The sequence below is a fragment of the Ptychodera flava genome, chromosome 20 (genome assembly GCF_041260155.1).
Source record: "Ptychodera flava strain L36383 chromosome 20, AS_Pfla_20210202, whole genome shotgun sequence".
Classification (NCBI taxonomy): Eukaryota; Metazoa; Hemichordata; class Enteropneusta; family Ptychoderidae; genus Ptychodera; species Ptychodera flava.
Genome location: NC_091947.1, coordinates 30859248 through 30886164, shown reverse-complemented (window position 1 = coordinate 30886164; position 26917 = coordinate 30859248). Strand labels below are relative to the sequence as shown.

The 26917-nt window shown below is 38.9% G+C and overlaps 2 protein-coding genes across 3 annotated transcripts; both read right to left on the bottom strand.

Annotated features, from left to right (window-relative positions):
• Positions 1-2941: 2941 nt before the first annotated feature.
• On the bottom strand, positions 2942-10999 carry LOC139120619 (solute carrier family 49 member A3-like). Its single transcript, XM_070685130.1, has 9 exons — positions 10674-10999; positions 9764-9922; positions 8898-9197; positions 7714-7848; positions 6918-7034; positions 6157-6309; positions 5060-5217; positions 4468-4622; positions 2942-3917 (listed from the first exon to the last, which is right to left on the bottom strand). The coding sequence occupies exons 1-9, from the start codon at positions 10836-10838 to the stop codon at positions 3793-3795; spliced, it is 1467 nt and encodes a 488-aa protein (XP_070541231.1). The 5' UTR covers positions 10839-10999; the 3' UTR covers positions 2942-3792.
• A 5582-nt stretch (positions 11000-16581) lies between these two features.
• LOC139120618 (heparanase-like) lies at positions 16582-25060 on the bottom strand. Of its 2 annotated transcripts, none has more exons than XM_070685127.1 (9): positions 24633-25060; positions 23250-23404; positions 22669-22842; positions 22304-22490; positions 21472-21717; positions 19670-19781; positions 18926-19065; positions 18607-18756; positions 16582-17730 (listed from the first exon to the last, which is right to left on the bottom strand). In XM_070685127.1, exons 1-9 carry the CDS (start codon positions 24947-24949, stop codon positions 17571-17573), a joined length of 1641 nt encoding a protein of 546 aa, XP_070541228.1. In that variant the 5' UTR covers positions 24950-25060; the 3' UTR covers positions 16582-17570. The 2 variants fall into 2 exon arrangements, with proteins under 2 accessions (XP_070541228.1, XP_070541229.1); XM_070685128.1 differs by lacking the exon at positions 19670-19781 and adding an exon at positions 19848-19959 and having other exon boundaries at positions 24633-25029.
• Between the last annotated feature and the right edge of the window lie 1857 nt (positions 25061-26917).

Sequence of the window (26917 nt, the reverse complement as noted above, 5' to 3'; positions counted from 1 at the left end):
TCACGTTTTCATCCTTGGAAATTGGTCTTTGATTACTATTTGAAACCAGTTGGTGGACCTTTTATTTTTAAGTGCACTTACTCACTAAAGGCACTTGGTGTAAAATTTCCTCCTTTTTTGAAAGAAATACTACAAATCTGGAGTTCCTTTTCACAGAATGATTTACCCCCACCTTTTGAAATAATATGGAATAACAAAAATATTTTGATTAATGGGAAAAGTATATTTTTAAATGACTTCTACAAACTGGGGATTGTTTATATCGCAGATATTTTTACCTCTGAAGGCAATTTTAAAGACTGGAATTTCTTTAGAAATCTCGGGATAAACAAAATTAACTTTTTACAGTGGCAAGGGCTAATATCTGCTATACCTAAATACCTGAAAATTCATCAAGCAGTTTGTGTGCGACCTGAAAATGCCGTTATGGTGCATGGTCAGAATTTGTCGCTTTCACTTAGAAAATCATCTTCAAGATTGATTCGAGATATGATATCTGATTCTTATTTTGTCAGTCCAAGAAGTTAATTTTTCTTTACCAGAATTTTCCAAGAAGATTTAAGCAGATTGATTCACACCAGTGTACAATGAGTCTGGCTGATTCTCACCAATGAATGGTGAGTCTGGTTGATTCTCACCGTAAAAATTACCATTCTCACAGTGCTTGGTGAGAATTTCCATTCTCACCGGTGACAATCTATTATCTCACCAAGGAGTGCATTTCTCACTGGTCACCGGTCACTTTCTCGCTCCAGTCTCGCAATTTTTTCCTATAGTGTTTCAGTCCCCATATAAACTATACGCTTCTGAATAGAAGATATATACACCAGTTATCCTTGCCTGACAAGAAGTTCTGAGGTGGTGCTATCGTATTTTGCCGCTATTTGACCTTTGGCGTCACACAAGTTTCAAATCCTAGGAAAACAAGATTCGTTATATTTCCAAATGTAATATTACCACCACACAGTGAGCGATGGCAGTGCAAAACCTTTGAAATCAATATGAAATAATCCTCACGAAATTCAATTTAAATTTTTAGGTTTCGTTCTCTGTGCTTAGTAATAGCAGACGCGCTCAACGCGTTCACAGTCTGCGTGCGATTACGCGACGCAACGTACGACACCTGGGACTGAAAACCAGCCAAACCGCTACACCGTCTTATCTTGTGAAATTGGTACGCCGTGGCGCTAAGCGCCTCCGTTGTACAATTGTCGCATTACATCCTCTGATACCGAAACTTACTGTACAATGAATCTCTATAGGTTACAGACGTACGTGAGAACCATCATATTATCAGGTATATTTATGTGGTAGAATAAAAAGATTCAATTTGCTGAATATTTTTACGTATTTGCAGATAAATAACTGCACGCCTTTGCAATTTCGGTTGCCCGTAAAAACTGTGGTCCGCAAAGTCCTTTATGAAGTCATACAATATGCAACTTATTAGTCATTCGATATGTTGTTCTAGTCATTTTTCACACTATAATTTTTTATAATAGACTAAATTAACTGAATAAAATAAAAAATCAGTTTATCATTATTGTTTATTTCGGATAAAAAATAATCCATAGAAAATCCATAGAAGGTAAGAAAAAAAACTACAAGTTAAAATAGTCTTTGACACCGAACATTCCACAACATGATATGGAGACCCATATTCAGACATCGATAGATAATAATGCTATTTTGACTTTTTGATAGTTAAAAGGAAAATGTATAGGTATTAGTTAGACAGAATTTTGAAAAAAGATAGGATGTTCAAATATTGAATGAAACTCTCCAAGTAAAATTCTGATTGGCCGCTACCATCCTCACAAGGCTTTTTACCGATTTCTCACACTTTAACTTGAGGCAAAATCTATCATACTTAGAATAGGGCCAAATGCGCTTCACCTGCTCGCCTAAAATATTTGAAATTTCAAAATTATCCTTCAGTCTATTTTCCATAGAATACCTAAATTAGAAAATCAACTGGCCACAAAGTGCCAAGGAATTGTCTCAGCATAGAAACTACCGTTTTATTGTTAAGTATTTTTGTAAGTATCAAAGAAGCGCGCTTGTTTTAAACATCGCCTGAGAAAACGTCTACTAAATGTCTGAGGGGATAATTACAAAAAAATGTCAACTAAGTCGGGTCAAAGTCAATATTGAAAAAGGCATATCCTAAATAAGCGGCTGCATATCAAATTGCAATTTTGTTGCGCGCATTTTAAAACAATGACCACGGATTCTGTAACTTGTGTCACGCGCCATTAATAATATGTTGATGGGAGTGGTGACTATCGTATGGAGTGGAATTTTGGGCTTTTTATAATAAACGATATAGCAACTTAGCGAAATAAGAACGAAATAGGGAAATGACGAAATTTCCACAATCAAAAACATTTACTAAAGGTATTCAATACACGATAGAGATTGTGTTTTTTCTTTACAATTTATTTTGTGACTTTTTTATTTAAGAGACAACCAAACACATTTCATATCAATCTTAGACAGTTTCGTTTCGAGTGCCCCTTTAAGCCCCAAAATGCATTCAAATGCCCCCCCCCCCCTCCGTATAGACTTACCCTTGAAAATTGTCCTTCTGACGACAAAGGCAACAACTTGTTGACAACCCTTGGCCATGACTCATTTGGAAACGAAACTAGCCCAGGTTAGAGCAGGGTCAGTAGAGAAACGTTACCGTCTGTGGTTCAAAGCCCCTTTAGCTTTAACTCTTGAAATGTTTTGACCTGAAAAGGCTTTCTATTTGCTCTGGTTTTCTTTAAATTCTACAAAATTTAAAGGATATAGTCTTTCACTATTGAAAAATTTGACAATTTAAATTTTAATCGTTATTTTGACTTCCCGCCATATGATGTCCTAGTGGAAAACATTCAGCACTATGCATTATATTGGACTACTCTGTTGTTTCTGTGAAGATTCCAATGCATATATGCATGACGTACAGTGTTTTTGCTTTGTTTGCATGAGGGCGCCATTTTATGTATTGGCAAACGTTTAATATTTATCTTGCTCAAAATTGCACATGCAGTCCGAGTGGACAGTTTATTATACTTGTATAAACACCTCTCAATGAGTATATTCCCACGAACTTGTTTTAGTTTGGAAGTAAAATCACAAAAATAATGCTAACAGATACAGCTATTTGGTCTTTAAGTTCGAACGCTTGTCAACTTTTCAATGTAATTTCCTTGAAATTTCTTTATGTCTTTGTTTCACGAATACAGTTTCTTGTAATACTCCGAAAATCATGTGTCTGGTGTGAGGTTTGATTGTCGAAACTGATTTTGGTTTTGATCAGAATTAATCTGACAACACAATGACTGCACATAGTACGGAATGGGCTGTGTTTGCAAGGCTAATGTTCCTATTCTTTGTCAACATACTTTAGGTAGAAAAATAAGAAGATTTACAGTTGCTCAGAGCAAAAATAATGGAAAAATGAAACATTATATTGTCCCTTCTTTGAGCAGTGGTGACATTTGGTAAACTTTTTATTTCACCATTGTCTGTTGCTATACGTGGAAGTTCACATACTTCCTTTTGCAAACAATACACATTTTTGGATATTTTTCTTTAAATTTCATAGGCGAACCCTCACAGTCGTATCGGTTCACTTGTTACAGTCTACTTCATTGCAATCAAGTATCATTAAGGCTAGTGTGGTCTTGGCAATGGATAAATGTAAATGCCTTTAAAGTTGGCCGACTTCATACAAACGAATTCATCTTTTTTTCAATCGCAAACGACGCATACACTTTTTTGCGATTTCCGGTGATGTTTTTATCAAAGTGTTAGTCTTGAATAATTCAGCGCATTTTCTGTGTTCCTTCTCTTGTACTCCGTGCTGAATAGCAAAGTGAACGAAATCACGGTCAGTGACATCAGACCTGCAGCAAATAACATCGACCCTGTGAACAAAAGTGTAAAAAATTATATAAAATAAATATTTAATATGCAAACTTTGAGTTTTAAGGTAGTATGCACCTCGATGAAAGACTTAAACTTTTGCTCAAACATTTCTCAAGGAATCTTTAGACAATTCTCTTTCAAATTCAAGAATCAAAATCAGGGATCACCGTACAAATTTTGGTTCTAGAGAAACAAATTACCAAAAATTTACCATTATTTGAAATTCGCAATGGCTGCCGTACCTGTGTTAACTCTGTGGAGAAAAATACAATATCTGATTTCCTCAAAAAACTAAGACTGTAGAAATTATTCTTATACCAAGAGCTTTATAATGACCCCCACAAGTGGTAGATCAGAAAACAATTGTGAAAGTTTGACAGTCCGACTATCTGTTCCCGAGACGGGTTTGATCTGATGGAAATTCATGAACATTACTTTACATTAGAATGACTATAGCTCTATAGTTTGGCATTTATTGTAATTATATATACGTCGATGGTTTCACTGAAGTTCAAGTGTATTCGTATCACAAATTTGTTGTTGGCTTACAGGTCATATCATCCGGGAGGTCGCTATTGGTATCTTCTGCATAAAATGTAACGGTTTGGTTTCCTTTATTGCATTGTTGAACGTCTACCAGATGATCAGGTAACGGTCTCCCTAACGCTTGCATTGCAAATGTGTACGCAATACCTTGTATGTGACTGTGGAGATAGAAAAGTTACAGTCGATTTAGAAGGTGTGCCGTACATCTGAAAATACAAAGTGTTACGAGAATCATACGAAGTAGAAATACATCCGAACGTTGAAGAACGGCTAAACTGGCTCTGGTTAAAATAGGTAAGCCTATGTGCTCTTTCCTGTTACTTAAATTTGTGTTACATGTCCGACAAGGCAATATTCATTGTCACTTTCTAAAATACACTTAGCGAATTTCTTAACTATGCTAACCAATATTCAAATTTTAAAAAAAGATATCTTTACAATGGTCTGTAGACATAAATTTGTTGCTGAAATTCCAGAGATATTTGTCGACAAACAGAACATACTTCTTACACCAAACCCAAACACCCTTATGGCCATCATTTGCTATGGAGGCCAGCTCTTCTTAAACAGTAAAATAACTGTGCAGTCTTTTTACCCCGAAATGAGAATAAGGCCAGTGGATGTCGCCTGTGCTATTGGATAGGTTGCTTCCACTGCTAACTCCAATACAATCGGATAGGAACCACACAGGAAGAAGCCAGTGATAGCCGATCCAACGGCGACTGATACTTTTTTATCCGAAATACTGCCAACCTGTTTGTAAAGAGTGAAATATACCATTCATCAAATTATGCAGTCAAAATCATCAATCGCAAAATAACGTAACAAACACAATTTTGCGAAACACAAACTGAGAAAAAACTATGCAATTTTAATCGAACGGGAGGCTTTCCGTATTTTTTCTGGTACAGAAGGCTGCAATCATTCTGTACAGTGCAGTCGCAGATTTGAGCTGTATTCAACTATAAGACAAGTCCCGCGGCTTGGGTATGCACGAATCGAAAATGAAAACTGAAAGACGTTCTATGGTTGGTCTCGATACAGTTATTGTGTCATTAACGAATCAGAGTTCCTTGCCATGGCTACACAGCCGTGGTCTGCTGCCTTCCCTTAGGTCTCTGAAAATAGCGAGATGTTCCAGATTAAGACTCTGGTAGAGGTGTAGAGTGTCTTCAGTTAAATGTCTTAGACGCTAAAATCAATACAAACTATGAATAAATCATAATAGATTAATTAATTATAAAATTTATTTTAAATGAATGAATTTAATGTCTGTTGTTCCTTGTTCACATGTGCGTATTGTTATTAGAGAGAGAACGTACGAGTACGTAATAACACGAATATTATAGTATTTCACATCGACTCTCTTTTTGGGTTTGGTGAAAAGGATCTAACTTAAATATTTTTATATTTATCGAGAAGATAATTTTGAATGGAAAAAATCAGCTTCATTGTTTCAGTTATGAAAAGGGACAAGATACAAATCCCTTTTAGAGAAAATGTTTCACTCTTTAGAAATACTTTTGGCTCTGCCATCTCATTTTAAAAATATGCTTCTTATCGAATTTGTTACTTGAAATACTCATGAAATCAAAAATTGCCTGAGCGATATGAGGAAACGTTTACTATTCAAAGTTGCCAAAGTTTAGAAATAGATAATAAGTACACCTTACAATTAGTTCATCATCTTACCGCAGCCAAGAACGACATGGCGATCGAACCCAAACACAGCATTACTTTACAGATTTCATCGTACATTTTAGTTCTATCAAGTATAATGCTTGCAGTGACGGCTCCGATAAAACCGACGCCAATGATTAAAGCTCCACAGATACCTGCAAAAGTCTACAAACACGAAATTATTTCAACAGCAGGAGTTCTAAAGATGCGATGAAATGCATCACCCACGCCCTGGGGCACTGTCATAGCGAACGGAATTGTAGACTTTGTGCTTTGCAGTTCGAACGGTGCAGGGTGCACCGTCACTTGTACCTAAACAGGGCTTGACTACCGCCCTCCCGGTCATAAGTCAACCGCTTGATACATAAGCTTAGGGTATACGTGAAGAAATTACTGTGAAAAACATGACAACAGATAAATGGGAAAGCTTTAACTTAATTGGATGTATTCTGGTGACTGTCAGAAACGTACGTTATTAATTGACGTTGACTCTATCTATATATTTTAGGTATATAGTCGGCAAAGGATTTCACATTAAATTAGTTTCCTCTTCAAAACGGTCATAGCTGAATGGATTTATTTACCAAATGTGTACATTATCATGTTTTGTTTACGCCATGTACTGACTGCATCTCTTACAAACATTTCTGTCTGGTCTTGTCACTGGAATTACTTTCTGATCTGTGTCTGCCTTCTAAAACCGCAGTGACATCCACCTTTAAAATGAAGGGTACATGGATAAAGAGAAGTTTGCGGTGAAAAGTGCCTATTACCGGAGTGTAGCCATGGGGACATAGGATCTGCTCGAGTAGGAGGCTTACTGCATTGAACAGACCAACTCCACATCCGCATAGAACCATTAGGATCCAAAATGAACGGATTTTCAGAATCTGTCAGAAAACACAAAGGTTTTGATCTTCATGAAATGAGGGAACATGCATCATAGAGACAATCTCTAGTAACGGTATGCAAAGAAAGGGTATTTGCATTCACATGATACATTGGATAATTAATCTTTGGCAGTTACATTTAACAATATACTTGATTTCCTAAAGAACCATGCCTGATACACTATTCCGACCAAATGACACACAACTGATACGATATCTATAAAATCGCCATTTTACGCATCACTTGTATACTCATGTATATTAAACAGAATAACATTGATCGCTATGGATTTGGTAAAGTAGTCGGATATAATATATCAAACAGATTCGGCACTCTCAGACTAGTTGCAAGCTCCTTGAAAACGAAACTCGTGATAAATACATCAATTATAATTGATGAGTAATAAAATTATAAAGTTAAAGGGAGGTTGTCTCTAGAGATGCATCACGTCAACATGGCTGCAACCCGTAAATTTTACGACATGCATTGTTAACAAACATGTTTTAACTTTCATCAGTCGCTAATGTACCATAGATACAATGTTTACATCGGTCATAGGGGCCCCCGCAAGCCTTTGAGCAGAGTTCCGACGACACTCTCCCTTTAACTACAACTGTGACACAACAAACGCCTTCGTCGATAAACATTAAATTGTTCAGTCTTATCTGTTAGCTTTACCTCTTTGAATCCAGTCCAAAACGGTTCATCTTGTCGTTCGGCTGCTCTCGATGGCGGCGTGGGAGGTAAGCTGTTGCATAAACCAAATGTTGCCAGCAATGTGCCAAAGGCTGATGGTACACATATTATTATTAACTGGAAAAGATTATAAATGCGGGGATTGTTAGCGAACTTTCTCGCGTTACATGTAACAGACAGTGCAATTTCCTAAGATTAGATTCACGAATTTCGAATGCTTTGGCTCGACTTTTCATAATCATGTTAAAACGTATTCTGGATACATGTGCATCAACGTTTACGATTTTACGAATACATCATTTACCTGTACCGTACACGGTTGACAGGACTGATCGACTGTAATCTAAGCTGGCTCTTGAAATATTGAAAAAAAAATGTGAAAAGCTTGCAAGCGTTCCAAATTTCATATCGATTCACGTATATATTATAAACATGAAAGTGCCGTTGTTCTATTACCAGCGGAGCTTGTATGGCTCAGCTCGGTCAGGGATATTGGACAACATCAGGTAAGCTTTGCAGAGCTTTGAAACGTTGGGCTGGCAAGGATGCGGCAAGTCGGTATTGCAAAATTTGTCACATTTTCACGCACCAGTCGTGCGTGGTGATACAAGTAGATTATTTGTTTGTCTAAGAAGAGTGATGGTTCGTTTGTTTGTTTGTTTTTGTTGCTTTAATCAGTCGAGGCTTTTTGATGATACGAACAAAAACGATAATTCGTTATACAACATAACATTATCCCTCAAACCTTTAATCGATCACATTGTATCGAATATTTGGATATAGATTGATTGAATGAATGAATGACTGGTTGATTGGTCGGTCGATCGATCGTTCAATCGTTTGACTGGTTGAAAGGTTCATTTATTGAACAGGTGATTGGTTGTTTTGATCAACAGGGGAACGTATTACCATGGCGAAGCTAAATTTCCGCACCTCTCCATATGAGCTTCAGGTGCCGATTAAAAAAATATTTCATGACACGGTAGGTTGAAAACGTTGATTTTATCCTTTTTCATCAAGTGCAATTTAAACTACTAAATGTACTGCGAAATTACCTACAGAGAAAATTACAGAAGCATTCAACATACCACAATGAGACAAGAAAGCGCTTGTTCACTGAGGTTACTGCCAATGGCGGTATAAGGGACGTCAATATCAACACTTACCATAAACTCAATTCCACCCATACCAGGTGGCTCTTTTTTGATCAGCAACGGCGATAGCAAATTTGCCAATAGATATCCCAAAGGGAAAGTGCCGATCATGGTGGCCACGGATCTTTGATTTTCACCAAACCATTTATTGGCGACTTTCGTCGGGCAGGACGTGAACACAGGGTAAACTGTTGCTGCGATGACTTGGCCAGCCATCGCGACAGAGAAAGCATGAGACTTTGGTACGAAATCGAGCGTGCTGATGATTCTAACGACGCCACCGATGGTGTTCACCCAAGATGCAAGCAAGATCTGAATACAAAAACAAAAGCTTTTAAATATCTTAAGTCATCGGATTGTATTCTGCGAACCCTTTTAGCAAAGAATCAAAGATACAAAATCCATCAAGTGCAAGTAATTGGCAATGAAGCAATTACCGTGACTAAAAGGCCAATATTATAACTTTTGACGATTCTTTCACGATGTTTGTTTTGTATGTCAACTGCAAGTTTCTTGTCCTACTCCCTAAAGCACGTTGACACACCCACTTTTCAGCTCGTCAACATAGTGTGCATACGTGTAACGCGCATTCAAGCTGCTATTGTTGATTTGAATTGTTGTTCGGACAGAGTTCACCTGTCAACAGTAGCAATGCAGTCTAGCTGGGTTGACTAGCGAAATACCGCGTATCTCAGCGTGCTTTGAGGAGTTTAATAAGGAAGTGATTTACATTGAAAGCAAAAAGAACGAAAAAATCACCAAAAGTTACTGCGACTGACCGTTAATGTAGATCCTTTAAAGTCACAATTGCAAGTAGTAGGCAACGGCAAATTAAACCACTATACATACATGTATTCAAGAAAACGGAGACAACTCACCCCTGGCCTGAGTCCATATGTATCTAGCAGCCAGGCCGCTACAAAACCCATTGGTATTGATAAAATTAGAAACATTAGAGAAAATAGGTTGATCCTCGACACCGGGACGTTATAGAACTTTGCCGCTTCCGTGGCGACTGGACTGAATGACAACCAGATCTGTTAAAGGTTAGAGTACATCAATATCACACTATGTTCCGATAGCAGATCGTCGGACAGCCTTGACAGAGGAAGGCCCTTTCCATTCAAGATACGTTAAATTTCTATTTGGAAGCTGTCATCTATTACACGATGGTGGGTCCGGGTGACGAACTGGTGCTGTCAAAGCTTACCCAAGGGTCATGTGATCATCAAGTTTGGGGTAATGTTTGATACACAGTAATGGTTTAAAGAGAAAATTACCAATATTTACCGACTGTTGGAACTCAAACTGGCCGCCATCCTTAAGTTACCTCTATAGGGAATATATAAAATCTTCAATTTCAAAAAAAATTACCGGTGAAAACTTCACTTAATACTCCATGAACACTCACAGTCAAGTGTTAGACCAAAACGTATTGTGAGAGTCCGAATGTTTGTTCCTTAGTCGCGTTAAGGAACGTCTTAATGGCCAGGGACTCATTTCAGTGTTAAATTAAATGTATTGTGGAAATGACTCCTAGAGAGCTAGCTGCAGAGCTTTCTGATCTTGTTTGATCTGTTCAATGTGGAAAAAAATGTAAAAAGAGAGTCTACAGTGACAAAATTAGGTCGACTGACTCAAAAGTAGGTCATGCTTTTGGTCACACTGTTTTGGAACCCGTCGACCTTCTCCTTAAAATATATTGCCTCACAACAATACGACAACTACAGTATCATGTTACCTGTGTTCAGAGAATGCGAAAAACAACAGAAAAGAAATGGCTATTACCATTTGAGCTGAAGCGGCGTGAAGAGCGACGACGAACAGTACAAACCATCTTCGTTTGTATACAGTAAAGCCTCCGCCCACAGCAATATTTATGGGGACTTCTTGCCTTTTCGCCTCACCCCGCAGTAGTTGTTCACTGTGGACGTCCAGGGGATCGTATTCCATGCCGAACTTGTAATTTTACCCGGTTCAACGGGATGAAACGATGAGAAAGTCGTTACGATGAACTTCCTGTTGTGTTGAGAGGAGTCCATCGTTTAAAGGTCCAATAATGAACTTTGCGCCCATGTCATACAGTGCGGTGGCATTTGACATAATTCCTACCGTACTGCAACATATTAGCGTGGGAGCTATTATATGGCCAGCTGAATTTGTAACTCATCTAAAGGGAGTGGGGTCGTCGGAAATGCATTCTTATGTCCAATACTACCGATGTAAACACTGTTCAAGTGTACATTGGCAATTGATGAAAGCTAAAACGTGTTTGTAAACAACATCGAGGTCCAGTCACATGCGGGCGCTCTTTTAAATGTGACCTTTGGAAACTGAACGACTCTCTTGCATCGGCTTACATCGTAAAATTTTACTGTTGCAGCTGTATTGACGGGATGCATCTAGATTGCGTGCATAAAATGAAATGTTTGTAAAACAAGAAAGTCGCACGTGTACAGTTCCGACTACACCTTCCCTTTAAAGGCATGATGAAAAATGTATGATTAAATTTTTATCAAAATAAACTCTTTTCGCTGGAAACTGATGCAGCATTACAACTACAAAGTAATCCATGAAAACAATTGTATCCGTGTCATGTGCGATAACATTTGTAAGACAGCTCTTTCAGTTTCTGAGGGTCGCATTTAAAAGAGCGCCCGCATGTGAACGGACCTCTGCGTTCTAGTCAAAGTTAAGTAACAAGCTATGTATACACCACCGTAGAGGAGTATCCATAACTGGAAACTTACGGTGGCCCAAAACTACCTGTTCTCCGCATTCAAAGTCTGCGTCGCAATCAAATGTTTTTCTCTCACATATGTCTCTGCATTCAAAGTCTGCGTCGCAATCAAATGTTTTTCTCTCATATATGTCTCTGCATTCAAAGTCTGCGTCGCAATCAATTGTTTTTCTCTCACATATGTCTCCGCATTCAAAGTCTGCGTCGCAATCAATTGTTTTTCTCTCACATATGTCTCCGCATTCAAAGTCTGCGTCGCAATCAAATGTTTTTCTCTCACATAAGCTTATGTCTCCGCATTCAAAGTCTGCGTCGCAATCAATTGTTTTTCTCTCACATATGTCTCCGCATTCAAAGTCTGCGTCGCAATCAAATGTTTTTCTCTCACATAAGCTTATGTCTCCGCATTCAAAGTCTGCGTCGCAATCAATTGTTTTTCTCTCACATATGTCTCCGCATTCAAAGTCTGCGTCGCAATCAAATGTTTTTCTCTCACATATGTCTCCGCATTCAAAGTCTGCGTCGCATTCAATTGTTTTTCTCTCACATATGTCTCCGAGGTATGCCTCAGTGTACGTTATTCCGCGAAGCATAATTTCTATCGAACAGCGCTCTCAGACGGTCGCTATTGACAACGACGAACATTGTATCAAGTTATTTTCAATAGATTATCGATCGAAAATTTGTTTGGACGGGCCGGGCGCTCGTGTGTTGAGGTCACGTCATAAACATTTCCACAATAACCCATATATTGACTTATACACTTAAATATCAACATTGAAGGTATCTTGGTTTCCTGTACTGAAATTAAATCGACGACAATTTTTTTAGTTTTGGTGATACTTTTACGTACGTTTCGGCACATTTTGGCGCACCTCGGCGTAGTTTGGCGCCATTGTGAACGGGGGGGGACTACACGCGAGTGAGCGAGACAACAATGTATCAATTTCGGACAAAAGGATATCGATCGATAACGTTCACTGCACGATTACAGTGGAGACTCTACGCCCGTTCGCCTCTGTTCTGTGTTATTCTTGCAGTTTACTGGGATTTTCATAGTTAATATTCGCCAAAATTTGGTATAAATTACAACAACCTGACTGGTATTTGGTCTGTATTAAATTATCAGACCCAAATACCAGTCAGGTTGTTGTAGTCTTCCGTTCACAATGGCGCCAAACTACGCCGAGGTGCGCCAAAATGTGCCGAAACGTACGTAAAAGTATCACCAAAACTAAAAAAATTGTCGTCGATTTAATTTCAGTACAGGAAACCAACGGATACCTTCAATGTTGATATTTAAGTGTATAAGTCAATATATGGGTTATTGTGGAAATGTTTATGACGTGACCTCAACACACGAGCGCCCGGCACAAGCGGCGTCCAAACAAATTTTCGATCGATAATCTATTGAAAATAACTTGATACAATGTTCGTCGTTGTCAATAGCGACCGTCTGAGAGCGCTGTTCGATAGAAATTATGCTTCGCGGAATAACGTACACTGAGGCATACCTCGGAGACATATGTGAGAGAAAAACAATTGAATGCGACGCAGACTTGGAATGCGGAGACATATGTGAGAGAAACACATTTGATTGCGACGCAGACTTTGAATGCGGGGACATATGTGAGAGAAAAACATTTGATTGCGACGCAGACTTTGAATGCGGAGACATATGTGAGAGAAAAACATTTGATTGCGACGCAGACTTTGAATGCTGAGATATATGTGAGAGAAAAACATTTGATTGCGACGCAGACTTTGAATGCGGAGACGTGTGAGAGAAAAACATTTGATTGCGACGCAGACTTTGAATGCGGAGACATATGTGAGAGAAAAACATTTGATTGCGACGCAGACTTTGAATGCGGAGACATATGTGAGAGAAAAATATTTGATTGCGACGCAGACTTTGAATGCGGAGACATATGTGAGAGAAAACAATTGATTGCGACGCAGACTTTGAATGCGGAGACATATGTGAGAGAAAAACATTGATTGCGACGCAGACTTTGAATGCGGAGACATATGTGAGAGAAAAACAATTGATTGCGACGCAGACTTTGAATGCGGAGACATAGCTTATGTGAGAGAAAACATTTGATTGCGACGCAGACTTTGAATGCGGAGACATATGTGAGAGAAAAACAATTGATTGCGACGCAGACTTTGAATGCAGAACATATGTGAGAGAAAAACATTTGATTGCGACGCAGACTTTGAATGCGGAGACATATGTGAGAGAAAAACATTTGATTGCGACGCAGACTTTGAATGCGGAGACATATGTGAGAGAAAAACATTTGATTGCGACGCAGACTTTGAATGCGGAGACATATGTGAGAGAAAAACAATTGATTGCGACGCAGACTTTGAATGCGGAGACATAGGCTTATGTGAGAGAAAAACATTTGATTGCGACGCAGACTTTGAATGCGGAGACATATGTGAGAGAAAAACAATTGATTGCGACGCAGACTTTGAATGCAGAGACATATGTGAGAGAAAAACATTTGATTGCGACGCAGACTTTGAATGCGGAGAACAGGTAGTTTTGGGCCACCGTAGGAACTCGGTATCAGCAAAATTAAATTCATCTATACATGAAAGTATTTAACAATGAACAGATATGGCATGTCTTTATCAGCAGTGTATTGATAAGACTGCGTTCGATATTTTATGCATACCGCGTGCCTGATATGATTTTCCAAGCATCCCTTCGATATCCATTTGAAGGGTCTCCTCGCATTCTGTAAAAGTGTCGGATCTCCTAGACGAAATCAGTCATCTTGATAGGTTATTGCAAGACGTGGTCAAATCCATGACCAGGAGGATTGATAATGGAGTTCTGAATCAGAACTCTGTTTCTGCAATTCAACCAAGCATAGACCTGGAGCGCAAGAGGTATGTGGGAAAATGTCTGATTTCACACTATTAAGGTAATATGCACCTCGAAAGTGAAAGACTTAAACTTTTTCTCAAACTTTCCTCAGTGAAACCTTCAACCATTCTCTTACCAAAGCAAGAATAAAATCAGGGGTCACCGTGCAAACTTTGGTACTAGAGAGACAAATAACTTGCAATTTCTCGATATTTGAAATCCAAAATGGCCGCTATCCCTGTGTTAACTCTATGGAAAAAATAAAATTTTCGATTTTCGAAAAACTAAGCCGGTGAAAACTTTTCTTTCACCGAGAGCTTCAAAATGAGCCCCCACAAGAGGTAGGTCAGAAGAAAATTGATAAAATTGAAGCCCGAATTTCTGTCCCCGAGGTGCGTTCTACCTTAAGTGCGAAATGACTTTGTACTGATGTTAAAAACCAGTTACGTTAAACTGTGTACATCCTGCCAAAGGCCAATACACACATCGAAGATTGAAATGTGGTACTTGGCAGGAAATAAAAATCTTCAGTATACCGAAGGCTTGGGCTTTCACTGACGTCAAAATTTGTATTTTACTAGACATTAAACCCTTTATCATTCTAACACGCGTACAATTAACAAAGATTGGGACGATGTGTTCTCTGAAAATTCATTCTGAGTAATAAAACAAACAATTCTATTTATTGTTGAAAGACTCTACTAGGTTAAGTAAGGTTTAGTAGGATATTTTCCGATTTCGAGCCTGACTTAAATAAAACATGAAAGGATGAACATCTTCAGAAAACAGATAGAGGTGAGTATAAAACTTAAGTGGCGAATTTACCAAAGAGAGTTTATCATGTAACTAATGTCAAGCCATTGAAAACAGGTGTACACGGTGTTACGAGAGAAACGCCCTCTATCATTTTTTTTCCTGTGACCACGTGACATAGTTGGATCCTTTTGTTTTCTTTTGCTTATTTGCGTGACCATGTGATTATAAATGATGTATTTTTGTCGTATGTTTACGTGACCAGGTGTTTATGAATAATTTATTTCTTTTGCCGTATGTAAACCTTCACACGTGCTACGAGTGGAGGGTCGTCGGAAATCCACGTCTACGGAGCGGAGCCTCTCACCTTTTGTAGACAGAGCCCAGTTTGACTGACTTTTGTCTACCTGCTGGTGCCGAAAACTCTGACTGCGGTCTGGAAGTAACTCTGTGTGGCTGTAGACGCCTAAAGAAGTTCTAGTAACGTACCTGTGAGTACATTCCTGTAACTTGGAAACGTCTTAGTGGTATTTTCTTGTTGTGACTTCAACTTGGATTATCGTCTGAACTTGTGCGTCGAGCTGCTGATTATTGTCTGAACTTGGGTGTCCAGCTCTGTGGCTGTTTCCCGTAGACTGACGCATCGCGGAACGGAGTGGGCACTGAGAACCAGCGTGATTAAAGTGAGGAGAGAGCTCTCGTCGTTGGGTCTGTGAACATTTTGTTAATTTTCTAAAGTTTAAACAAGTTTTTTTTTATTCGTACCTGGTCACGCTCATAGTACAAAATAATTTCAATATTGTACATAGTTGTTTTTGCCGTCACTACGTGACGCTCTGTGATTAAATAAGGATAAGAAATTTTTAACAATAATTTTGTGTCTAGTTTCCTTTATTTGACCATCTTTTGCAAGTTGCGGCCAGGGAGTTTGCTCGGAATTGTTTCACTTGCTAAAAATAGCTTAAGACGGCCACTTTCAATTTTTGCCTAGTCGACTACTCGTGGTCGTAACAACGGACTGCCCCTTTCTTACGGCATAATCGCGGACTTTCAGACGATACGTTTTCAACGTATCCAGGCCAGTGCCATTAAGTGTTGTCTGACTGACTGGGTTGATGTAACGAAAAACATGGTTGGAAAGAGTGCAATTTGTATAATTTAGGGCTACAGAGTCGGGAGTCAAGCCTTCATTTTAGAATCAATTTCAAGGGAAGGCGCTTATTCTGTTTGTTTGTGTGTGTGTGTGTTTGTGTGTTGTTTGTTTGTTTGTGTGTGTGCGTGTATGTGTGTTTAGCTACAACGCAAGGAAAAACAAAGTATTTTATAACAAAAGACTGCAACGCACTTTATTTATTGAAAAAGACAGATATTAGTCACCATAGATGTTACAAAATGCAAAAATAAAATTCTCATGTCTTACGAAAATAGACATCAATTTCACAAATTCCGTAAATTTCAAAGGAACAAGGAGAGCTTTATTTTATTGATGTGGTATAAATTTTGATTGTTCCCATATTTTCACGTCCGTTAACTTCCCAGTGTTTACAGCTAAATCTGCGTTGATGCAAGATTTGCGTCACCAGTGAATTTCAAAACACAGTCTACGACAAAACTATAGCACATGTATAACATGAATATCATAGTCTGTTATGTTACGAAATTTTCATATCCCAGGTACTTTCATGGTGTGACGATAGTCAAAACACTGGTGAGTAAGATAACTTGGAACCTCCTTATTAGAATTCTTCGTCTTGCAGAATACATGCAATCGATTGAAGACTTAATTGCTAAAAAAGTTAAAAACTCACAAAGGTGTACTACCAGCCAAATGAAAGGTAAGTTTTTTAGTGCATCACAATTTATATAAAATTTGAACATGAAAGTGTTGTGCTCTAAAATAAACATCGATGTATATCCTTCAGCTGGTCTAATACTTTTAGGAAAACTTACAATGTTATAATTTTTATCATGACTACAATTTTCGAAAAGTTTGTGGAAACATTCATTCACCTTATGAAGAGTACAAGCATCTCTCTGTGGACTGAAAAGTTTAATACTGGTGAATTTGAGGATCCTTAAATTTAACAAATATTCACTGAATATGCTAAGGTCAAGTGCCTAGACTTTCTTAACACGTCACTCTCCTTACAAAAGGGCCAGGCAGTGGTGCAACTTTCGACGGCTTTGTCACAAATTTCTGTCTTGTAGGACTGTTTGTACTTTGAAAATCATGCTGGTCAGGGCGTATGTCTGACTTAACCAATCCTTTCAACTAACTCACTACAATAGAACTAGCAGGTGCATAAAATTACAAACACGCTGCTGCTTTGACGTCGGTGAGAACAAAAAATCCCATCGACAGGGGCGGTAGCTGGATGATATCTGAAGGCCCCATGCGCTGTGGCGATAACTCTGGTAAGGTTGAATTGTCCACTAGCTGTAGGACTTGACCATTTAGGTCTACTCGCCTGTTTGTGAAAAAGGAAGGAAAATAATACATTGGATTCATAAATGAAAACTCGATAGTGAAGGGTACAGACTATTAATGGGTATGGGTTTTCGATGAAGTCATAGCAAAGATGAGTCGGTCTTAGTGAAGATAATTTGGTATTCAGATGATCCATGTTCTTCGATGCGATGTGGATACAATTTTACAGATAGTGAAATAGAGCACGTCAGTTTCAAGTTTCAGTTACTATATTTACAGTGCAGGTATGATAAGCCGAGGGACAGATGAACATGTGCAAATCTTCTTTTTAATCCTATAGATCGACATTTAACAAGATATTCTACTTCGTGATGACGTGTCCATCGTTGCATGTCGGTACGGATACTGACCGGACAACCTACAATCTTGTGTAAATACATAAGATTATCGGCGCGTCTTCGAGTCTAGTTTTGTATGTGTGGTTGTATCGGTGATTTTGATATTCTATGCGAGCGATACACGGAGGTAGAATCTTACAATGTCGAGTGACGAACTGGTACTCTCTCCGAATCTTGCGCCGCTTCTTGTCTAGAAAACTTCAGTTTATCTGAACATTGCTTCGTCTAAAGGGTTTTTCATTTTTGTGTACCAGTATTTCTGCAGGACATTTCAACGAAATTAAACGACGTCAGCATGTGCATACCACTGTGTACATACAAACTTAAGTAAATATGTGTGAGTACGTGTGTGTGTGGATGGATGGGTTGGCGAGTAGGTGGATGAATGCATGTATGCATCCATCACCCCACCCGTCCAACCCAACCCAACATACATTCATGGATAGATACATAGATGCATGCATGCACACACATACACACATAAATAGGCATCCCTGTATATGCCATGGAATAGCTACCTTGACGTGATCCCTTCTCCTTCATGAGCTGACAGTACATACTTATCTACGGAAGAATGACTGAGGGCACCAGTTAGATACACTGTCACTGTCTCGTTACTCAGTAGAGACATCATGAAGACCGTGACAGAACCAGCTGTATAGTTTGTCCTGAAATACAAGAACAGTCGTAGATGTGATATATGATTTGAAAGGATAAGATTTTACCGAAACATCAAATGCTAAAGTCTGTATTCGAGCCCATATTATAAGCTTACATCTCTTTATATCAGATGTGTCTCGCAAGTGATCACAGAATCCTTAAAGGAAAATATCGTACCCGGTAGTTCTGGTGCAGTGTGCATATGCCCGGACTCGCACGCCTGCATCGAATTTCTCAAATCCAATTTTTGTGGCAATCTTCGTCGAGAGAACTCTGTGTCCGACCAGCCTCTTATATAACACCGATAACCAGTAGTCCTAAGGAAATGCGAGAATTGGAGTGATGAGAGAACAAACACACACTCATGATATTGGCAAAGGCCTCTCAAGTTATTTATCACAGCTTGACGCGTCATTTTCCTTCTTGTGCACTGTAATGTGTTAATTTCTTTAATTTTAGGACTTGCTTTCGGTTATATAGGGTAATGAGCCCGTAAGATTAAGTTTGAAAGATATTCCATTTGGTGAGAGTGATTACTAGTATATTCCTTGAAATCCATTTTCTAAATCTGGCTACCATTTTGTAGAGTATTTCCAGAATTTGGTGTGATGATGTTGTGAACGGGTCAAGATGTGTAAGCTGTCATTGACACCATGCAGGCAAATCTTCATTACAATATTCTGGAAAGACTCGTTGCATGCTCAATGATTCATCCTCGGGTCAAAGGGATCGAAGTGAGACTTACATTGTTCATTGGAGACATGTATTTCTGTGTACGGAAGGCAAAATCGCGCCTTGCTCTCTCTCAATTCACTTAGTCTAGATTTCATTTGTATACCCAATTCTGTTTCATCTGCCACGGGCCAAACTTGACAGGAACACTCTCTATTAAATCGAAATTCTCTGAAAGAATTTACTTGCCGGCAAAGGGGTAAGATCGTCATCAACCGTTCCCTGGCCACCCCCGACAAACGTTTGACGCACAACGACGTCTAGGCCTTGGGAGGCAGCTATGCCTAATTTGTCCATGTACCTAACAAGAAAGGAAAATTCTCTTTTACATGTGTGGCTGCAATAGTCTTTATGCTACAAAACTTGCCGGTAAGGGTGTGGCGTCACTCTCAACCATTGCTTGATGATCACAACAAAACGTTTGACGAATTACAATATTGAGACCGTTTGTCGCAGCAAGGCCGAGCTTGTCAAGCCACCTAAAATGGAAAAATTCACTTTAATATATTCAGTTTGTTTAGATTGCTTCCTGTATACGTGTTTGTTTTTGGGGGGCATGAATCTGTAAGTTTGAATGGCTTTTTTTCACTAGTTCTCTATGCAATTTAAAAGTTATTTCTCTACTCCCCGAAGCATGTAGCTTGTAAAAACAGCGTCTATACGCGTGAAATCCACTGTTATTGTTTGCGAGCACTATAGAATTAATTGTAGTTCGGACCTAAATCACAATTACGAATCATGCAAACGTTGAGTTGACAAGCTGAATACCGTGTATCTTGGCATGCTTCGGGGAGTAGAAAAAAGAAAATGTAGTTGACATTCAGAACAAAAATAGTGAAAAAATCACCAAAAGTTACAGCTTCTGACCCTTCAAGCTCTATTACTGCATTTCGTCGATAGTTAATGAATTGTCATCGATGCCATTCAAATTCCAGAAGCAGTCATCACAAATTGATTTTTAAGGCAAGCAATCGCAGATACGACCTTACTGACAGTGTGAATACTCAACTGCATCGCACCTTGCAGGGTGGGTGAACCCCGGCGGTTTCCCAAATGTTGACTCGGTAACATTTGACATTTTCGTTTACTGCTCCAAGTCTATGCGATAATTTGCGAACACGCTGTCAATGCTCGGTCTTGACGTCAACATCTTTGAGTTGATAATGTGTTGACTTCATTGGAGGATCAATATGTAAGCCAATATGAGCGTGATCACCGGCGGCTTCAGGAAAGACCTATTTTGTATGGTTTGCCTTGTTTATCGCCTTTACATGATTCGGAGAAACTGTGTTGAAGTCACCCTTGATTTTTCTGATGTGATAAATACATTTGCAGATAGGCACATGGTCTTGAAAGTATAGCCTCGCACAGCTATTAAGGTAGTATGCGCCTCGAAAGTTAGACTTAAACTTTCACTCAAACTTTCCTAAAAGAAATTTTCAACAATTCTTTCACCAAAATTTAATCACGATTAAAAATCAGGAGTCACCGTGCACAATTTTGAACTAGAGAAACAAATAACCTTACATTTACCGATATTTGAAATTCAAAATGGCCGCCATCTCTGTTAACTCTCGGTCACTCCACGACCGTGGTTTACTCTATGGGGACACATGAACTTTTCGATTTTTCTTTTTACATAAGCCCCAAAGAGTGGCAGATCAGAAAAGAATAGTAAAAATTTGAGAGTCCGAATATTTGTCCCACAGGCGCATTCTATCTTAACAAAGGAACAGGCATGCGCAAAAGATAAACAGTATTGTACTTAAGTATGCTACGATAAAATGTTGCACAGGTGGATTGAGGTTAGTAATAAGCTCACAATGGCGACTGTTTATGATTAAAATGAATATCTGAAAATCGTTCAATTTGCAGCAAGTTTCAAAAATACCTTCGGCAACGGAAGCATACATGTTAGTTGGAAATGTAATAAACATTATACATCGAGGTTCCTTTTATCACAGTCTCATTTCATGTTTTGGGATGCTTACATGAAACCGGCGACGTAGGTTTTTGATAATGATGAGGACCCAGCTGAGCACGTAGTCCCTGTTTCTCCCAGCCACAAGGCAGAACCAGGTCTGTAACGATTGACGACATCTCTGGCCGCCTGGATTTGTTTCGGTAAAATCTCCAGATTGTCTGGATTGATGAAACTCTCCGGTGTTGGGGGATGGCTACACAGGTAGTATTGGTGGAATGTTGTTGCGTTGGTAACGTTGCAAGAAGAGACAAACCTGTAAAATGATAAAAAAAGCACGAGCGTCTGATGTAATTTTATGTACATATGACAACACTATTACCCTCTTCGGAGCACCACCTTTCGAATGCAACGGTCTTGTTGCCAATGCTAACTTGCCATGTGATGTGTAGTGTTTCTGATTTGGAAAGTTCTATTGCTAAACTCAACCGTCAGGCATCTCTATTTAACAGTCTTCTTACGATTAGGGAATGAAACAATAAAACTGGTTCAGGAAATATCACATAAATTCTCTCAAAAAGCGTAGTAAAATATCATGACAAAATCGACCATGAGCAGATCAGGGGATCTCATTAGCTCACGGCAACAACTGCCCAGGGTGAGCGTACATAGATTAGGTTCCGTAAATTCTGAAGATTTTATTTCAAACAGATCTCGGCAGAATGAAAGGTGATTAGCGCACTGTCACGACATTACAGCAGACGAAAATAACAATTAAACGACAGGAAACTAAACTGAATCCGAAAATATGCTACTATATGACACTCCTTCCTCGCCCATTTTGCAATGAAGCCATGATGTGGCTCAGTGATACATGTACCCATAATGCTCTGTGCGCTTACCCTTTCAAAAAATCGAATGCAGGGTTATTTTCCCCGTCTTCCAACGGTTTCGTCGTGTCGGGGCCGAAAAGGAGACTGTCTCGGAGTTCCTCTTTGCTATTTAAAATATTCCTCAGCGTTCTGAAGTCTTTTGCAAGCGCCGATGGTGATACTGTCATGTTAGCTTTGCTTGGGAATAAATTTGGCTCTATAAGAAAAACAAACACGTGGACATTTTAATTTCGATTGAATTGCAGGAGAGATAATAAATAAATTATACACATTTTGTGGGTTAATCTAAGAAGAAAACTCTTCATGACATTTAAAGTTGCTTTTGACCTGATGAAAGAAAACTAACAAAAAAATTCAAAATATGCCAAACTTACCATTACCGAGTTCCCAATGTACCCTGTATCCCTGTTGTATGGTATATTTGAACAGTTTCAAGGCATTATCGGGATTCCATTGACCTTGCCCGTCACGTAGTAACACGTTCAATCCGAATATGAGTTGCCAACCAACCTTGACCGCGAATGTGTTGATAATGTCCCAGTCTTGAGCTGAGTGCAATAAAAACTATATCATAAGAGGCGAATATATATTTTATTGATATTGTATCGAAATTGGCATAAAGTTTTACCTGCTTCACAAATTGATGATATCCCTATTGACTTTTTTCACGGCCACTGTCAGTCGAAGAAAAAAAAGATGCAACATACTGTATGGTCATCACGTCATGTTTGAACTCATGTTTTGTATTGAATTTGCGATGAAGAGCTCAATTCTCCGAATTTGAGATGCAAACGTTACTGTATGAGAAACGATTGACCGGGTAGAAGGAACGAAAGAAAAAGTAATGTTTTCAAGGAGCAGACGCCCACTTGAATCCTGATTCAATAACTGACTATATTGACACACTCAATCTATTAATCCGACAATCAATAAAATTAAAGTTCTTGTCTCGTACCTGTCATCGTAAAATTTAGATCACTATGGAAGTTGTCTTCTGCAACCGGAAGTGACGTCGCAGTGTCGTTGAAAATCATGAAATCGGCCGCCGTTCCGCTGACACGCAGGTAGCCGGGCTGTAGGGCTTCAGCCAGGGTCAATAACCTCGGTGCACTGAAAGAAAATACACCTATACATGAACATGACATTTGCATCCGTTTTAAGTTATCGATCTCATTTAGTGTCAGGCCAAATAAAACTATGCGTGATTGCTATAACCCAATCTACCCTATTAAAACCCTTCGACCATAAACTTGTTCAGCGTTTAGTATGATTTTGTAAAATCTTGCTGTATTGTGATTGGCCGCAAAAAGTAAATGAAACTAAAACTTTCCATTTCATTGCTCATTCCATTTTATTAACGGAAACATATTTTTGGTCAATTTGTCTCTGTGAAACTTTACTGGATGTGAAACTGAAAATGTGCGGTCAAACATATCCATCCGGATACACGCAGGCCATGCTATTGGTTTCTGTCAACATGCTTCAAAGTTGCAAGAGTTTCATTGTAAGCGGCATTTTATGTACAACAGTAACAATACTGATATGGCATCCATTCAAAACTTCGTGCGAGCACAGAAGGGTCAGTTAACTTTATTTTTCTGCTTTTCCGAACTCTCTTACGGCTCCTGGGATACCTATATAGAATTACAGGTCTGACCATTAACGTGGCCTTGGGCCGCTGATAACTTAAATGATAAGGTTTTTTGACAAGGGGCAAGCTACCGTTGTGTTCGACTGAACGTCGGACCTCAGAGTGAATTGACAAGTATCGCCGCCTCAGCCGCCTTTCCTTCGAAGGTCACGGGTAGCCTTTAGATAGGTCATTTTCATTCATTCATTCATTCACATTCATTCATTCATTCGATCACGAGAACGGAAAGTCATACCCATGAAAGAGGTAGGTGAAGCGTTATGAACCCACTGTTGTTTGTCATGTGATGACCTTCCATTGTGTTCGAACACACTGTAATGACAGACAGTCAATGCAGCGTGGGCATCGCATACAAGTGGCCTGGGACAACTGGCATTGCTCAAAAGCATGTGACTCGCATGCGGCAACACTTCAACCCGACTACCTGTAAACTGAAAACTTCAAAGTTTTGAGACTGGACGTCCTTTTACGTCCAGAATGCGTCCAAAGGCATATTTATTAAGATTTCCTGACCTTTCGATTAAAAAATAATTTTTTATCTCATCAGGATCTACTGACTTCGTGACTGTAATAATTAGCTGTCAAGTTTTGCTGATCTAAGTGTTTGGAGTATATGACATATGTCACTTCCGAGTTGTCCACATTTGACAGTAAAAAATTAAGTAAAGTTTAAAAACGGCAACTTACCTGAAGTTTAGATCGTGATAATGCCAGTGATTGCGAATCATGAACGCATCAATCGCAAATGAAAGAAATTTATCGCTGACATTTCTCAAGACAGTGTCAGTGTTTACTCCTAGATGTGTATATGCTGTGCTTTTCGATAGACCCTGGAGTTTGTATCCGTCGAGTTTCTGTCCGCCCGCCGCATATTTCAGCCCCGGTTTTGAATTACGGTACCCAAGAAGGTTAACCTTTACAGACGGGGTGCAAGCTCCAACAGCAGTAAAGTACACACCAATAAGGCAGTGCAAAAATAGAAGTTTTTCAAAGGAAGTCGTCATTCTGAGAGAAACTTTAAGCGACAACCTTGTACAGATGTAAGCGTATCAGTTACTGTGCCAAAGTCCACGGTTAACCTGGGTATGTGGCGCGCCCTCTATAACGAAACCGACAGTGTGACGTAATCTACACATGTCGGAACAATCGGAAGTTTGCAGACAAGCGAATCTTAAAACATTTGGAGGTCATTTTATGTGTAAATAAATCCCACTGATTAGCATATAACGGGACTTGGACCAGTTCACACCGTAACACGTGACGAGCGATGAAGAGAACTGGTCAAAGTCGAGTGGTAAACTTCATCGCCTCGGTAGTTTAATGCTGTTGTATTCTTATAATAAATTTCTGGCATGAAATGTTCAATTTACTGAGAGTTTGCACATTATGTAGCCCAAAATGTAAACAACGGCATTTAACTGACGCTATGTACACCTTACATGTTTCCGTGCACGCGCTCTGGTATAAAATTCTCCGCCACAGACTAAATTACAATAACCAAAAAATTGCTCGCACCATCGTAAGAAAAAGTGGGTACAGTTTTACTGTAGTTATTGTGTCTCATCTCGTTAATTAATTTAAGCACAAAAAATCCACAATTCTCTCCTAAATACCTCTTATCTAAATTTATTGATCAAGTATTTACATTATATCGTAAAACTTGGTTCATTTTCAGAGCCACATAGATTGGCTCCAACTGTAGTAAGCGGGAATAAAGAACTATTGCTTTCGTGTCTCGTCATCAGTGTTCTGGTATAGTAGGTAGTGTCGACAGAAAATCTCAGCTTAGAATGGCCTATTGGCGATAGCATTATGCTTGTATAAGATGTGTTCTACCTTTTCATTAAAAAGAAACAAAATTAACCTTATATCAGACGGAAACACGGGCAATCGTACTTTCATATCACCAGGAAACGAGCGATGCTGTCGAAACGGCCACCTCTGACATTTTGGTCGAACGAAAATAAAAGTTTATGTAAAACTAGTCTAATCCACTATAAAATGACGCTATTGTGACGCCCGTGTGCATTTGATCGCCCCTGTAACCAATCAGATCATGTCAAGAGTGGTTCAGCTTGTATTCATTTCGGATAATTGAGTTTCAAATTCATTTCACTGCTTCGCGGGCACTTCAGCTTCCACGACGCTTGAGGCAATCAGCTCTTGAAGCGTTGTTGAAATTGGAAATTGACGTAATGACCGCAATGAGGTCAAAACAATTTGTGTGTGTGTGTGGTGTGTGTGTGTGTGTGTGTGTGTATGTGTATATATATATATATATATATATATATATATATATATATATATATATATATATATATATATATATATATATATATATATATTCTCGGGTTCATTTATTATGATCTTTGAATCGTCTTTTCATATTTACATATCATTATTAACAATGACGTTACCGATGAAAGTGCCTGTAATGATAGAAATGAGGCTTCTTGTTCAATACGTGTTTGCTTTGTATGGTTAGTTTACGGTTACACATCAAAGCTTATCTCTTTCCTTCTTATACTGTCTATCTAATCTATCGTTCATCAATCAATCTATCCATCAATAAGCCAATTAGACAATCAATCAATCAGTCTGTCTATCCACCCACCCACCCATCCATCCATCAAGTGTCTTTCTTCCCTTTTCAGTTTAAGGTCGCTTCTTAAGTGTTGCGTTGTGCGATAAAGGGAAGAATTTATTTTAATTTTGTAGGTCACCCTGATAAGTGAAACGACGTTCCAGGATCAAATTAGTTTTTGTCCACGGTCATGATCATGCTATGCAATAATTCTCACTGTGCATAGAATTTGTCATTAACACAGATTTGTACACATTTCACCCTGAAGAGAGCAACGACAGAAGGAAACAAAAGAAGAGGGAAGCAAAATAATGTCAGCTCGACTGTTGTCAGATACCACATAAAAGGAAAACGGTGAACGTGCTCACGGCAACGAAGTGGCTCATTT

What these genes read in the sequence shown, in the direction of transcription:
- LOC139120619 (XM_070685130.1), bottom strand. Translation starts at nt 10,838, where the DNA reads ATGGAATACGATCCCCTGGACGTCCACAGTGAACAACTACTGCGGGGT. An exon ending in TTTGGACTGGATTCAAAGAG is followed by an intron (nt 7,035 to 7,713) that starts GTAAAGCTAACA and finishes GTTTTCTGACAG; the next exon opens with ATTCTGAAAATCCGTTCATT. An exon ending in CCTCCCGGATGATATGACCT is followed by an intron (nt 3,918 to 4,467) that starts GTAAGCCAACAA and finishes TTTTGTTCACAG; the next exon opens with GGTCGATGTTATTTGCTGCA.
- LOC139120618 (XM_070685127.1), bottom strand. Translation starts at nt 24,949, where the DNA reads ATGACGACTTCCTTTGAAAAACTTCTATTTTTGCACTGCCTTATTGGT. An exon ending in ACGATCTTACCCCTTTGCCG is followed by an intron (nt 19,066 to 19,669) that starts GCAAGTAAATTC and finishes GCATTTCCTTAG; the next exon opens with GACTACTGGTTATCGGTGTT. An exon ending in GGAGAAGGGATCACGTCAAG is followed by an intron (nt 17,731 to 18,606) that starts GTAGCTATTCCA and finishes TTTCACAAACAG; the next exon opens with GCGAGTAGACCTAAATGGTC.